We start from the raw sequence: 13717 nt of genomic DNA, 5'->3' as shown, positions 1-13717 counted from the left end.
CTTCCCCACCCCAATTCTAAAAAATGTTTTCTATGAACCTTATACTTCATAAGATGCTATGGTGGGATGACTTCCAGTGTCAACAGTGCCATTCCTTGACTAGGGATATTTTTGGAATCTCCCCAAACAGAAGGCTCTTTATTAGGAGCCAAAAGGTATGCGTGCGTCAGAAGAACAAGAAGTACCTGGTGAAAAAAGCTCCTTTGCACAAGAGACTGTTATACAATACACACACACACATCTATATGTTTATGTGTGTCAGAATAGCACTGCAATATATAATTGATCAGACTGATTATAAACATTTCTGACTGACTAAAAATGCACCCGCAATAAATTTGGCAGCAGACTTTTCTTTAAAAATACCCCTCCAATAACTATAATATTTTAAACATAAGTGCTTATGAAACTCCAGATGGCAATCATCAACTTGAAATAGGCATCTTCTTCTAACATGGAAAAGTATGCCACTTCTAGGATGATACCTCTTATAACATATGCTGGATTGTTTAATGGCAGAAGTACACTTCTAGCTTCAAGGGTACTGTTTTTACCTACACAAATGATCAATCAATCAATCAACTAAAATTCATGCACTGAACAATGTTCCCTGTAAGCTGTGGAGTTTTGTGACCAAAAATTCTACTTTGTGAGCTACTGGCATTAAAGTTGTGAGCTACTGCATAAATTAGTTTGCTCTAGGGCCATTTTTCCTGAGCTAAGACAAAAATGTGTGAGTTGGAGGCTAAAAAATTGTGAGCTAGCTCACACCAACTCAGCTTAGAGGGAACACTGGCACAGAATCAACTTTCTTAAATCAGATGACAGTCCTAGTCAGAAGCAAAAAAATACTCAATATGTGTTTCATAGAGCAAGCATCTTGCTTGTTTGCCTGATTAGTGTGAAATCAAACATGAAATACATGAAGTTGCCTCTATAGAGACGGTTTTAGATGGACAGTAAAATTGCTCCTTTTTTTTAAAAAAAGTATTTATTTCATACGTATTCTGCCTTTCTCAATGAGATTCAAGGTAGATTACAAAAGTTTTAATAAAATGCAGTAGTATGCCACATACTAAAAACAACGCAATAAAACTGCCTAAAAAAATTCACAGACATTAAAACTTCAGTCATGAAATGACTTTGCTAAAAACAAAACAAAACCCAGTGCTCCCAGCCCTGAAATCTCTAGAGGGCCCTGCAGCATTTGGGCCACTAATCATTTCTAGTTCTTTCCCAGCTTTGTTTTTAAAAAGGCTCTAAAACGCCAGCCATGGCTGCCCGCAGCTGATAAATGTCTTGCATTAAACTTATTTCACTCTTAGCAGCATATTCATTGGAAACTCAAATTTAATTTTCGATTTTGTAAATAAATCTGAGGGGAAAGTGATACCTGAAGATATCAGAACATGCAAACATGTCTGGAGTGTCCTATAGCGCACAGGATATGTGTGTGTGTGGAGTGAGACTCTGCCCCCTCCCACCAGGCTTCACCTCTTGTGTTCTGGGTTGACACTTCAAGAGATGAGAGGGTTAGTGGATCCACTCATCCCCTTCCTGTCAGCTTCCCTCCTATGCAGCCTGGAGTGAGTAGCCAGGCAGAGTCTTCATTGGCCACCTTCCTTGGCATTTTGAAGACAGTACAGTATATCCTCCTCACCATCCCTGTCCCCTCATGGCCTCCTGGAAGAAGCTGAGAACTATTTCAATTGCTGCAATTCTGCCTCACCTGCCTCTCAACAAACTGTCCCTAGCTGCTATTCCAGTGGCTTTCTAAAGAGGCACTCCCCCCAAGACAGGACTGCTCTATCCTTGAACATAGCGACACCTGATGATGATAATAATAATAACAATATTTCCCAAGTCTAAGCAATACAGTCTGTCTTCTGTAGCTGCCAAGTAGAAGGCTATGATCTTTTAAGGAACATACCTATGTATTACAAATACAGAGAGATGCATTGGAGTCTTAAATGTTTTTTAAAGAACATTCATACCATGTGAATCCATATGAGGTAAGAAAATAATGTTACTTATATCAAGGATGCTTTGAAATGTCCTTTTCTCACTGGCTTTTAAGAAATACTAGTATTACAATATGATCTTAATATATTATAATCACATGCATGAAAGGAAAGTATACCAGGACTGGGAAACTTTTGTCATCTAAAGAAAATATGCCCAAACACATAGGAAATCTACTAATGTGTTCCTTCTTTATAATTATAATGTAATTTACTGTATTTGTGGGAAACAATATGGTTTTAAACACAGTGGCGCTTGTGAGGATAAAATGAAGAGGATAATGATGTCAGCTGCTTTGGTCCCCATTGTGAAGCAAGACGGAATACAAGTGAAATAATAATAAATATAATTGAAGATGTGGGGGCAGATAAAGATAGGTAGGTTGGTGGGCGGGGAGTAGAGAAGGAAGCAGAGAAAGGGGAAAGGATATGGGGGTTGCTAGGCAGAGACAAAGAGAGATAGTATGGGGTGGTGGATACAGGAGAAAGTGAGATGCTTCTGGAACTCCACACAACTGGGCCTGATGGCTAGTATTGCACACCTCAGCCATTGTTTTCCTGAATAGAGGCTGCCAGGGGAGGGAGAGATGAAAATAGGCAGATAAATGTAGGTTTCCTGATGAGTACAGATGGCCATGAACTGGCTCAGGAACCGATGTCCAGGGAAGGCATTAACTGGACTTTTGGCTGGTTTGGCTGGTTGGGGCCAGCTATTTAAACCTAAGAACAGAGTGGTACTGGCAGCCATTAAACCCTTTGGTTTTTTCCCCCTGAGATGACTTTATGGTACACTATTTGCCCTCTTGAGACAAATATATTCAGTACAGGAAGTATTTTTAAAATGATGAGGCTCACTTTTAAATAAGCATGCTCAGGATTGGGCTGCCTCGCTTTATATCACCTGAAAGGAAATTCTGCAAAAAATTGCAATATATATCATAATTTTGCTGCTTGATTTACAGCACTGTAAAAAATGTAGTAGACTTGACTGTCCAGTTGTCACCAAGTCCAAACAAGAGGGCAAGCCAAGAACAATGGTGTCTTGCTTACGCAAGTATTAAGGAATCTGGGTAGACCAAGTGGAAATTGTTAGGATATTCCCAATGTCTTTATTATGGAGATTCTTTATAACCTTAAAGTTCTCTTTCTTATCCTACTCTTTCTACTTCCCATTGCAGAAATTATAGGGGAAAGTGCCGACAGCACAAGAAACATAGGCCTTTTGCCTTGTGCAAATGCCTTCTTGGGTATTAGTCATACTGTATAACTGATGTCAATTGTGCTACACTGGAGAATAATATTAGAGGGAGAGTGCCCTCAGCTCTGGCAATCTCCTGTTAATTGAATCCTGCAGGAGCAGTGGTAGTAGTGTTGGGGAGGAGAAATCAGGGGAAGGAGCCAGCTTAAACATGCCAGCCTTCTGTTCTAGATCACTTATTTGCCATAATGCTAGACAGGTCTGGATTCAGAATACAAAGGAGAGCTACAGGCAGTCCTTGGAGTAAGGAATATTGAATGTTCCCCTACAGAGCAAAGGGAGCAATCTGATTACTGAAGATGTTCAAACTAACCATGGATGGGTCAAGGTTTTGAATATATGAATGGCAATGCTAGCTTATGTTGAATCAGACCACGGATCCACCTAGCTCAGGACTTTCTACTGTGGCTGGTGGAAGCTCTCCAGGGGGTCAGGCAGAGGCCTTTCCCAGCTTTAGGTATACAACAAAGGTACTTGACCACTGAACTTTGCTGAATAAATGATGTGCTAACACAAGATGACTCTCCATTTAATTTCAGGGACTGACTTCAGAAGGGAGCTTATTAAAGTAGAAAGTACCATTAAAATGGCTTTAAGCCATCCTGTTGTTTGTATTTTGTTAGCATAGCAGAGGTATAAAGTGAGGGATAACACTTCTGAAAAATCATCTGACACGGGTGATTCCTTTTAAGTTTGCAACCTAAAGTTTACACCTGGCTTTTTTGATGAAAGCAAATTTTATGTGCATTAATTTAATTGGAAAGTTATCATGCTTACCATTAGCATCATGCGAATATTCTATACCAGAAACAGTGCACCTTCGGAAGACCATTTTATTCTCAGTTAGAGTCCCAGTCTTGTCTGAAAATATGTACTGGATCTGCCCTAAATCTTCAGTGATGTTCAAAGCTCGACACTGCAGTTGAAAGTCAGTTTCTTCATCATATAAATCCTTATCTTGATGAATAAAAAACACTTGGCATATTTTAACGATTTCAATAGAGACATACAAAGAAATTGGAATCAGAACCTGAAATGCATAAAAATACGGAGTTATTAGGAGAAAAACAACAAAGGGAGAAAAGAAGGGTAATTGGATCAATGTGTGGTGAAAATTGCAGCATTGTACTGTACCTGTTTCGAATTTATATAGTTTGACTTAAAGCCAACACTGTAAAGTTATTAGAATATCTGCAAAGGTTTACTGTGACAGATTAAGAAAGCTTATGGAGCAGTTTGTAGAGCTGATATCCATAATTAGGTCTGGTGGTGTGATTATCAAGGCTTGGAGAGAGGCAAATGTTTTCAATAAAATAAGATGAGCCTGAAAGTAGCTAGGAAAAGAAGAAAAAGGTTGGGAGGGAAAGGAAGACAGAGAGTGCAGTCAGAACCCTGCTAGCACAAAAGATTTAGCAAAGGGGAGAAAAACTGAATTAATAGTTCTCAAATTTTATCTAGCTGCATAACAAGCTTCTAAATTAGCTCCTGGGGTAGTTTAATCTAGAAAACATAGTTAGAAGCTGCACAGGAAGCTGTTTTTTCAGGATGTAGGAAGTACACATTTTATAATTGTTGATCGCAGTGTTACTGTAAGAACTTTTCCCAGGAATCCACCAGATTCTCAATGATTTTCTAAAACTTCCTAATAAAAGGCTACATTCATACTGAAATATTTTCTTTCCTAACTTGGTGCTTATAAACCAGTGTGGTGCAGTGGTTACAGTATCGGACTAAGGTCTGGGACAACTGGGTTCAGAAGCCCTCTCTGACATGGAAGCTCATGGACTGACCTTGGGCTATTCTCTCTCTCTCTCCCCGTCCCAAGCTTCAGCTACCTCAAAAGGTTGTTGTGAAGATAAAGTAGAGGAAAATGATATAGCTCTTTTGAGGAAGGCCCTGAGCTCATTAGAGGATAAAAAAAAAATAGATAAGGTCTGGTGGCTAGCTGCACATCACATTCAGCTTACACAAAGGCTGGATCAGCAACCTACATCTGATGGCCAACTGGTCTCCTTTGACTGGCAATGCATATAGAAAGGGAAAAGTTGTGACTGTTGTTGCTTCTTCCTCATAAATAGCAGTAACAAAAGGTACTGGGTGGGAATGTACCTGGGGAAATGTTACTATCCCCTATTACCACTTAACCCAATTTATGTAGCATCAAAAGCATGAAACAGCCACTGACATTACTTTCCCCCAAAATGTTTTCTAGTGCTTCTGCTTCTTTAGCTGTAGATGAAACAGTAGATTAATATAGTAATATGTCTCTCTCTCTCTCTGTGTATTCTTCCGTGAGGAAAAAAGTGGCTCAACTGGCTAACTGCTGACACTGCCTACTGATGTGCTGTGGCAGTGGCTGCTACTGAGGCTTGTGGTGGGAGCAGACAGTCATGTTTCTGGCCATCCAGTCGGTGGGTGGGGTCAACAGTAGAGCAATTGCTTTCTTTCTCCCCTCCCCCGTTTCCTCCAGTGCCCTGGACGCTTACATTCAGGCAGCTGGGGTGGAGGAGGCTATATTTCCCAGGATGCACTAAAGCAGCATCTACTAAGTCAAAAAAGGTTGCAGAAGGGTGGGGTAGTCTTCTGTTTCCTATTACTCCAACCTATTTGGCTCACTGCCTGCTAAATTGGCCACCACACTTCTTGGTGCTGCTACAACAGCAGCCTCCCAAAGCACACTTCAATGGGGGAGAAGATGAGACAAACAGAGAGAGATCAGAAGAGAAGGGAGTCTCTTCCCTATTAGGTTGCAGAGGAATTCTCTTATTCACTCTTTGTCCTTATAATTCAAACAAATGAAACAAATTGTGTCATTTTGGTTTGTTTGTATTCATTTGAAAGCAAATGCACATCTCTGGTAATCTGCCTTGCAGCTGATGATGAGAGGTATTTGAGTCTGGGTGTTAACTGCTGCTGTAGATTATATTGTTTTAATTAACCATTGTTTATAACACAGTCATTTCAAATTGTGCTTAATTGTCATTTTGTTGGAAGCTGCCTCCAGCCTTGGAAAGCCAGAATCAAAATGTTTTAAATAAGGCTTTACAAGGATCACAATCAGCTATCTTGATGCAACTTATTGAGCTGAGTTTGTTGGCTGAGATTTCCAACACAAGGCTTGCTTATTGCGGAGTCAGAATATTATTCACATGTGTGAATAACAGAGCAGTCTTAAACAGAGTCAATAGCACTGCAATCCTAAATAATTCTGTGTCATTCTGCTTAGGACTGACTGTAAACGTATTCAGTCCTGAGACAATAAGATTTTTGTTTCTCAGATGTATAATATCTTAATTTTTTTAGAACCATGTTGAAAAATATGCATTTGGTAACACAAATGCATTTGCAGAAACATCTAAAAGGTATCTCAATTTTATATCATATGGTTACCTGAAAAACTATAATCATTGTCAAAAATAAATAAACTGCAGCTACAGCTGGAGACAAATAATTTCCGTCAGGACCTGGGACATCAAAAACAGGCTTCCTTTTGTCATCATACTGCCAGACCCAGATTCCATGACCTGCAAGACAGGTGAAAGAGATGAAAATACAAATTAAACTTGAAGTGGCAAAGGCAACATATTCAATTTACACGTTTCTCCTTGGAGAAAACCTGCAAAAGAAACAGAAAATAGCACTGTGCCCTTTGTGCTATATTACTGTGAATTTCTGTGTTGGAAAATTTACTTCTTTGAACACAAATACACTTTCATTAAACAGACTCTCCCATAATGCATTTTAAATTAAAACATTCAGAATTGAAGAACTCATAATTCTTCATTGCTTTTAGGAAAGAAACCTTCACACACATAAACAACTGTATAAGGACTTGTTTCCCTACAGTACTGTAGCACATGGCTGTAATATACATGTGCATATTGAACCGCGACAATCATGTGGATCTTTCCTATCCTTTTCCTGCCAGTATACTAGACAGATGGGAAAGCCCTGCCCATATGGTGGCAGTATGGTGGCATACATACCACAGCTGGCTCCAGGGTGTATGTTATGGACCAAATAGGCCTCATAAAATTCATTGCAATCGTTAGGTACAAAGCTGAGGTAAAGTGAGTTTCATGATAGGAACCCAACAAAGAATAGATATTAGACTTACAATGGAGAGAGGGTTCATATAGAACAGCCACAAGGAAACCTGTATTTAATTACAATCGTTTCCCCACAGCAACACAACCTTGGTCACAAAATACAAAGCCTGTGGTCTTAACTGATTGCCCTGTGACTGCTCTCTGGGAAATTTGCTGTCCTCTTACAAGTCTACACATTTCTTTACAGAATACAAAGAGCTTTTATCTGGTATAATTACCCTTTCTTGTTTAAATTCATAACTTACAGTAATGCTCGACTGTTAGTGTATTAAATGCTCATTACCTATTGCTCACTTTCAGACCAGATCCTCCCTACCAACCAGTTGCAATACAGATGCAATATGCTATACTTTGGTAAATTATAATTTAATTGAATTTAATTGAAATTACCATTTTCTTTAAGTTGTTATCAGGAAAAGTGGTTTCTAAAGCCAGCACACAATCTCTAGGACAGCACAACTGGAAGTGAAGCCTCAACATCTTTCCAGGGCTTCCAGGTGGGATGGACTTGCACAAAGGCTCATTCTTCTGTGACCCCTCAGCAGACTTTGATATTGTCAGTTGAGAGGCATTGCTTAACAGTGATTTTGTTCCTGGTTGATAGGTTGGTGCCAATGGGTAGTATTAAGTACTTGCTGATCTACTCCCTGGACTTCGTACTTTAGAGTACTTATAGAGTACTCTTTGTCCTTTAGAGTACTCTTACCTTGTACCCTACTGCAGTTCAACATTTACATGTAACTGCTGGAAGAGCTTAGTATGTCATAACATCAATATACTGATTACATCCTGAAGGTAAGAGCTGATCTTCCATCAGGAAAACAAAGGTCTGCAGAGGGAGGTGGCAGAGGGTAGTGGGTCATTTCAGCTGTCATCTGGCAGAGAGTTCCAGTATGTTGGGACCAGGACCTAAAAGGCCCTGGCCCTGGTTGAGTACAGCTGAACTTCCCTAGGGCCAAGGATCACCAGAGAGTTGTTACCAGTAGAGCGTAATGCTCTTCCGGGGACTTACCAGAGGAGATGGTCCTGCAGATACATTGGTCCCATACTGCTCAAAGCCTTAATGGTCAAGACCAAAACTTTGAATCTGACTTGGAACTCCACCGGGAGCCAGTGTAGCTGGTGCAGCACTGGTTGAATATGTGTCTTCCGTGATGTTTCTGTAGGGACTCATACTGCTGCATTCTGGACTCAATGGAGTTTCCAAGTCACTCTCAAGGGTAGGACAGCACAGAGTGATTTATAGTAGTCTAATCTGGAGGTGACTATTGCATGAATTACTGTGGCTAGGTCAGGGCATGATAGGAAGGGAGCCAGTTGCCAAGCTTGGCAAAGATGGAAAAATGCCAGTTTGGCAATATGCATGACCTGGGCCTCCATCGAAAGGAGTGTCACACCCAGGCTCTTGACAGATGTCATATGTAAGGAGATAGGGTCAAAGGATCATGGTTTTATTGCTTTTTCTTCTGTCGTATCCATTGTGTCTGTTTATGATGGTGATTTTATTTCTCTGTTAAAAATTCTTTACATTTTTAATGCAGTTTGTCTCATCATTGAAAACCACAATAAAAGCTTTGTTTGATCCATGCGTAAACAACAGAGAAGGGGGAGGTGAGCATAATTATCTCATGAGTATTCAAGAGTTAAAACTATAAGGAAAGGGAGCCTACAAACAAATCTATAGACTTGATCAGGGATGGAATTCAAACAGGAGCTCATTTGCATATTAGGTCACACACCCCTGATGTAGCTAATCCTCCAAGAGCTTACAAGGCTCTTTTTTGTAAGCTCTTCGAAAATTGGCTACATCAGGGGGGACGGGGGACGGTGTGGCCTACTATGCAATGGAACTCCTGCTAGAATTTCACACCTGGACTTGATGGTGGTGGTAGAAATAGACAGAGACTGGAACTGAGAGTAGAGGGAGAAGGGCTGGTTAGGGCAGGTTACCTAAGTAAGTCTGAGTAACTTCTTTACCTCCAAGCAGGCAGCAATGAAGACTTGTGGGTCCTGTTTCCCCACAAATATGAATTATTGTCAGTGTTCATATGCTTATATATTAATTAATAGAAACATCTGGCTTTCTTATTTTCCAAACTTTAAAATTTTGCTATCAGAAATAAAAAATAAGGGAACTTACCAACTGCTGAAAACAGACACATCACAATAAGTATGAGGACACACCAAAGGACATCAACATTCATTTGTCTTTCAAGCTTACTGCGTTTATAACGTGGTCCATTGTTATTTAGCAAGGCTTTCGTCTCATGCCCTGCCAAAGGAATTGTATTAAAGAATAACATGTAGAGTTGTGGTGATGATTAAAAAAAATGTATCGCAAAAACAACAGCTGCATCTTTACCTGCATAGATGACTATCCCTGAGACTTCTTCTGTATTTCTAATAGTACATCCTCGTAATAAAAGATTATCTTTATACAGTGCAACCTTCTTCCCACCTCTATGGACACTGAAAAAGAAGATGGTAACAACTTATATATAAATAGCTGCTCCTTATTTGTGGAGATGGCAAAGCATATAACTAAGTCTTAACCCATTTCTTGAAAATTTAGAAAGATATATTCCGGCAACTGAATATTTCGTTCACAATCAATAATGGGAAAATTCCCACTACTGCTGTTTTACAAATATAATTAAACATTTTCTGACAAGTTAGAATGCAAATCACTCTCCCATTTTCTTGTACATCATTCTGAGGTTACCCATGTGCCTAAACACTGTTCATTTCTGAACATACACCATATATCTTTAAATATAGAGCTATCTGCTCTGCCTCCATTGCTATCAGTTGCCTTTCCATTTCAGTCTTCCACTTCTACTGAAAGTGCAACACAATGATCCTGAACTTTATTCCTGACTCCCTCTGTGGCAGAAGTTGGGCTTGAGTGGGCCCAGCCTTTTCTGTTCTATGTATGCAAGGACTTGCTATAGCTAACTTCTGCTTTGATTCTGTAGTTCCATAACCCTTTGGTCTTTTTGCTGGCAACCTAAATGTAAAAACTAAAGCCATCCCCTGTAGATGAACCTTTGCCTGAATTCTGACACTCCCCAGCTTCCAAGTGCCAGGCTGCAAAGCCTAAACATATCGGTCTAGATCTTTTTGACACTGCAGTTACTAAAACATATCAGGGCAAAAGTTCATACTAGCAAAACTTCATCTTAATAACTTAGGATGGGTTGGGATTTTTGCAAGTATGGTACATTTTTAATTGACTTCTCCCTTTATTTCCATTGGCTGAAAAGAGTAGAAGGAGGATGCTTAGGCTTTGTTCGAGACTGTTTGGCCAACACCCCACCTAGGCTTGAGTCCACAGTCTGGGAATATTTCTTGTTCTTTCTGAGTGTACACTATCAGGCATTGGAATTTTCTATATACTATTGGGTATTGATACTGAATATATGCGACTGAGTGCTACTTGTGTATGGTTTTAGAATTTATAAATACTTTTAGTTAAAGGCAACTGTTCTCACTGTGTTTCTTTTCCTTGGAAGCCTGAGTTCCCTAGCCAGACTCCATCCACACATAGAAAAGTCTGGGTATAATGAGGCTGGTGATCCCAGGCAGAGGCCTGGACCCCTATAATTCCCCTTCACCCTCAAATGGCAAAAATCTTTTTCACTATAACTGGCAACATAATCTTGATATATTAGTATGATACATTCATACTTCTTGCCATAGCAAACCTTCATGGTCAATCAAAGATGCCAAATTCTTTTGGTACCTATTCCAGATATTTATAATGATATTCCCCATGATATTCTCATGGTCCAAACAGTTCCCTCCAGGAAAACTGCACCAGCTATAAGGTTGAAGTCCCTGCTCCATATGTACCATGTGGTAACGATCTGAACTTGGCACCACATATGTGGGCATTGAGGGGAGTCCACAACTTACTATTGTACAGGACACAGGATGGGAACTCCCATCTGTGTAATCCATAAGGGGCCTTTTTTATAACATGTCTGCATAGAATGCAGCAGTTGCACATTTTGAGCACTTCTAGTTGATGTTTAACTCTAATTTTCTTAGATCTAAGTTGGCAGCCATGTTGGTCTGAAGTTGTAGAACAAAATAGGAGTCAATTGCACCTTTAAGACCAACTTAGTTTTATTCAGAACATAAGCTTTTGTGTGCATGCACACTTCTTCAGACGAGGAATGAGGTACAGTAAGCAGAGCCACATATAGCTACTCACCTCAGTTCACCCCAAGCAAGAAATGTCTTCTAATTTTCTTATTATATAATTATCTCTTTATATGTTGCCCTTCAGTAACTTCAATTTCTCTTTGAATTTTGTACTTCCTCCTTTTTCTCCTCTAGCAAAAGAACCCAATATCAAGAAGTTGGCTACTCCTATGGCCTAAATGTTGCCTAAACAGTAAACCAATTCATACTTAGCACACCTTCCAGATATGATTATATTTCTCTTTTAATTTAATCTACATTCCGACTGAATCATTACCTAAATGTCATTCTGTTCTCTACTATTTTTCTTTTTCTTAAAATGTGGAAATTTTTACTTCTTTTAAAAGTGGAGAAGACCACTTTTTTATTTTATTCTGGAGAAATCCTTGTAAAATCCAGAAATTTTCCCAAAGTGCATGAGTCTGTTTAAGTGACCTTTCCTGTGGCTTGTTGTGTTCCCCAAGATTTGCTTTCTTGTATTTCTTTCTTTACTATCAGATTATGGGATATGTTAGTTTTTCAAGGAAGTGCTGTCAATTGCATAAAAAAGTTAAGATAAACTCCCAATGAGTAGAATCTGCCATTACTGAAACAGTCCTGATGCCAAGGGCAAACTAATCCACACAAAGAGTAAGGCAGTGGAATTAATTAAAAACTCTTTGTCAATGAAACCTTTGAACGAAACCAATGGATTCCTTTGTTACTGTCTGCTAACCATACCTACTGTGTCAGAGGAAACAGGAGGAAACTTTGTGAGAGTGCATTACTGCAAGGGGAATAGTAAGAAGAAAATATTGCAGTTTCCCAAGTTAAATTAAATAGAACATGCATTTTTAGAGAAAAAAAGACTAAAACTGTATGTCCCTAAAGCAAACACACATGAAGGTATTTTATACACTTTTTTAATTCTAAGAAAAATAGAATCCCTGCATTTGTTATTTGCTAGGATGGGTCAGGCTAGCCTGATGATCTCATCAGAATTCAAGAAGCTTATGCAGGGTCAAGTCCTGGTTCATATTTGGATGAGAGACCATCAAGGAAGTTCAAGGTTTCTACACAGAAGTAGGCAATGGCAAATCATCTCTGATTGTTTCTGGCCCTATGGGGTCATCATAAGGCAGCTGCAACCTGATGGCACTTTCCACCACCACCACCAGGTACGTACATGTTGATACCAAACAATAAAAATAAAAGACTTATTGGCAGAGGCTTCAGTGTTTTAGGAGGGGTTCACACTGATAATATTTTCCAGAGGGGGTGCAAGAAAAAAATTAGATTTAGTTCTTAAGTAGTTTTCAAAACTTGAGTCAGGGTTTTGAATCCTGGAATTAAAACTAGATATATTGGGAAATTAACTTGATAATCATTTTGTTGACTTCAATGAGAAACACATTTCTAAGTTTAACTCTCTGCTTAACTGGATTGAAATTACCCACATAGAAAAGATCTTCCCTGCCAATTTTAGGCAGACAGGAGAAAGTCCCTCAATGTAAAAGACAGTTTAAATTTTCATTTGTAAAGTAGACAAAGGGAGGGGTAACTTTCTGCTTTTTCTTGTGATATTCAGTTTGAATGTTGAGAGATTTTCTTAACATTCTGCATGAACAAGAAAGGTGGTATACACATCCTTTCCTATATCCTGTCACAATGTTCCGTTTAGCATTTTCCCCAAGTCCTACTGATTTTCCATACTGGAGCCTGAGGCGATAGGTGGGAATAGATCAGACCTAACCTCTCTTGTCTGCCAGCTTCTATTTTGTTTAAAAATAGACAAGGACAAGTGAGAGGCCCATAGAGACTTGTAGGAGACTTCTCATTTTTTCTTTCTCCACTATTTCCTCTTTCCATGAAAGTTCCCATAGCTTCTCCCTTTTTCCTGCCTTCTTTCCACCCATTAGCCTTTATCTGCCCCCTCATCTTCAGCTCTCCCTCCTTCCCTTTCTGTGGCAGCTTTTACCTAGGAAAATTACAGCCAAATTGAGCACTGCCAACCACTGACTTAAGCCCAGTTGCATATTGCTGGCTGCTGGGCCCAGCTGAATGAAACACTTCTGAGAGGCACCTGTTTCTTGCAACCCCTTCCCACACATTTCTTGTTTTCATCCTCCTAGCAGCAACCTCAC

The 13717-nt window shown here is 39.5% G+C and overlaps 1 protein-coding gene across 1 annotated transcript in view; it reads right to left on the bottom strand.

Annotated features, from left to right (window-relative positions):
- LOC132590553 (phospholipid-transporting ATPase VA-like) overlaps positions 1-9857 on the bottom strand; it is a gene marked incomplete at its 5' end in the record, with an annotated part of 70092 nt that extends 60235 nt beyond the window's left edge. The window contains 4 exons of the mRNA XM_060263485.1: positions 4057-4309; positions 6670-6803; positions 9529-9660; positions 9751-9857. Of these exons, the coding sequence (XP_060119468.1) occupies positions 4057-4309; positions 6670-6803; positions 9529-9660; positions 9751-9857 (626 nt within the window). The remainder of the gene's footprint in view (positions 1-4056; positions 4310-6669; positions 6804-9528; positions 9661-9750) is intronic.
- Between the last annotated feature and the right edge of the window lie 3860 nt (positions 9858-13717).

This window comes from Heteronotia binoei, unplaced genomic scaffold (assembly GCF_032191835.1).
Source record: "Heteronotia binoei isolate CCM8104 ecotype False Entrance Well unplaced genomic scaffold, APGP_CSIRO_Hbin_v1 ptg000294l, whole genome shotgun sequence".
NCBI classification, from domain to species: Eukaryota; Metazoa; Chordata; class Lepidosauria; order Squamata; family Gekkonidae; genus Heteronotia; species Heteronotia binoei.
Note: the sequence above shows the minus strand (reverse complement) of the source record. Positions and strands in the feature narration are given on the sequence as shown.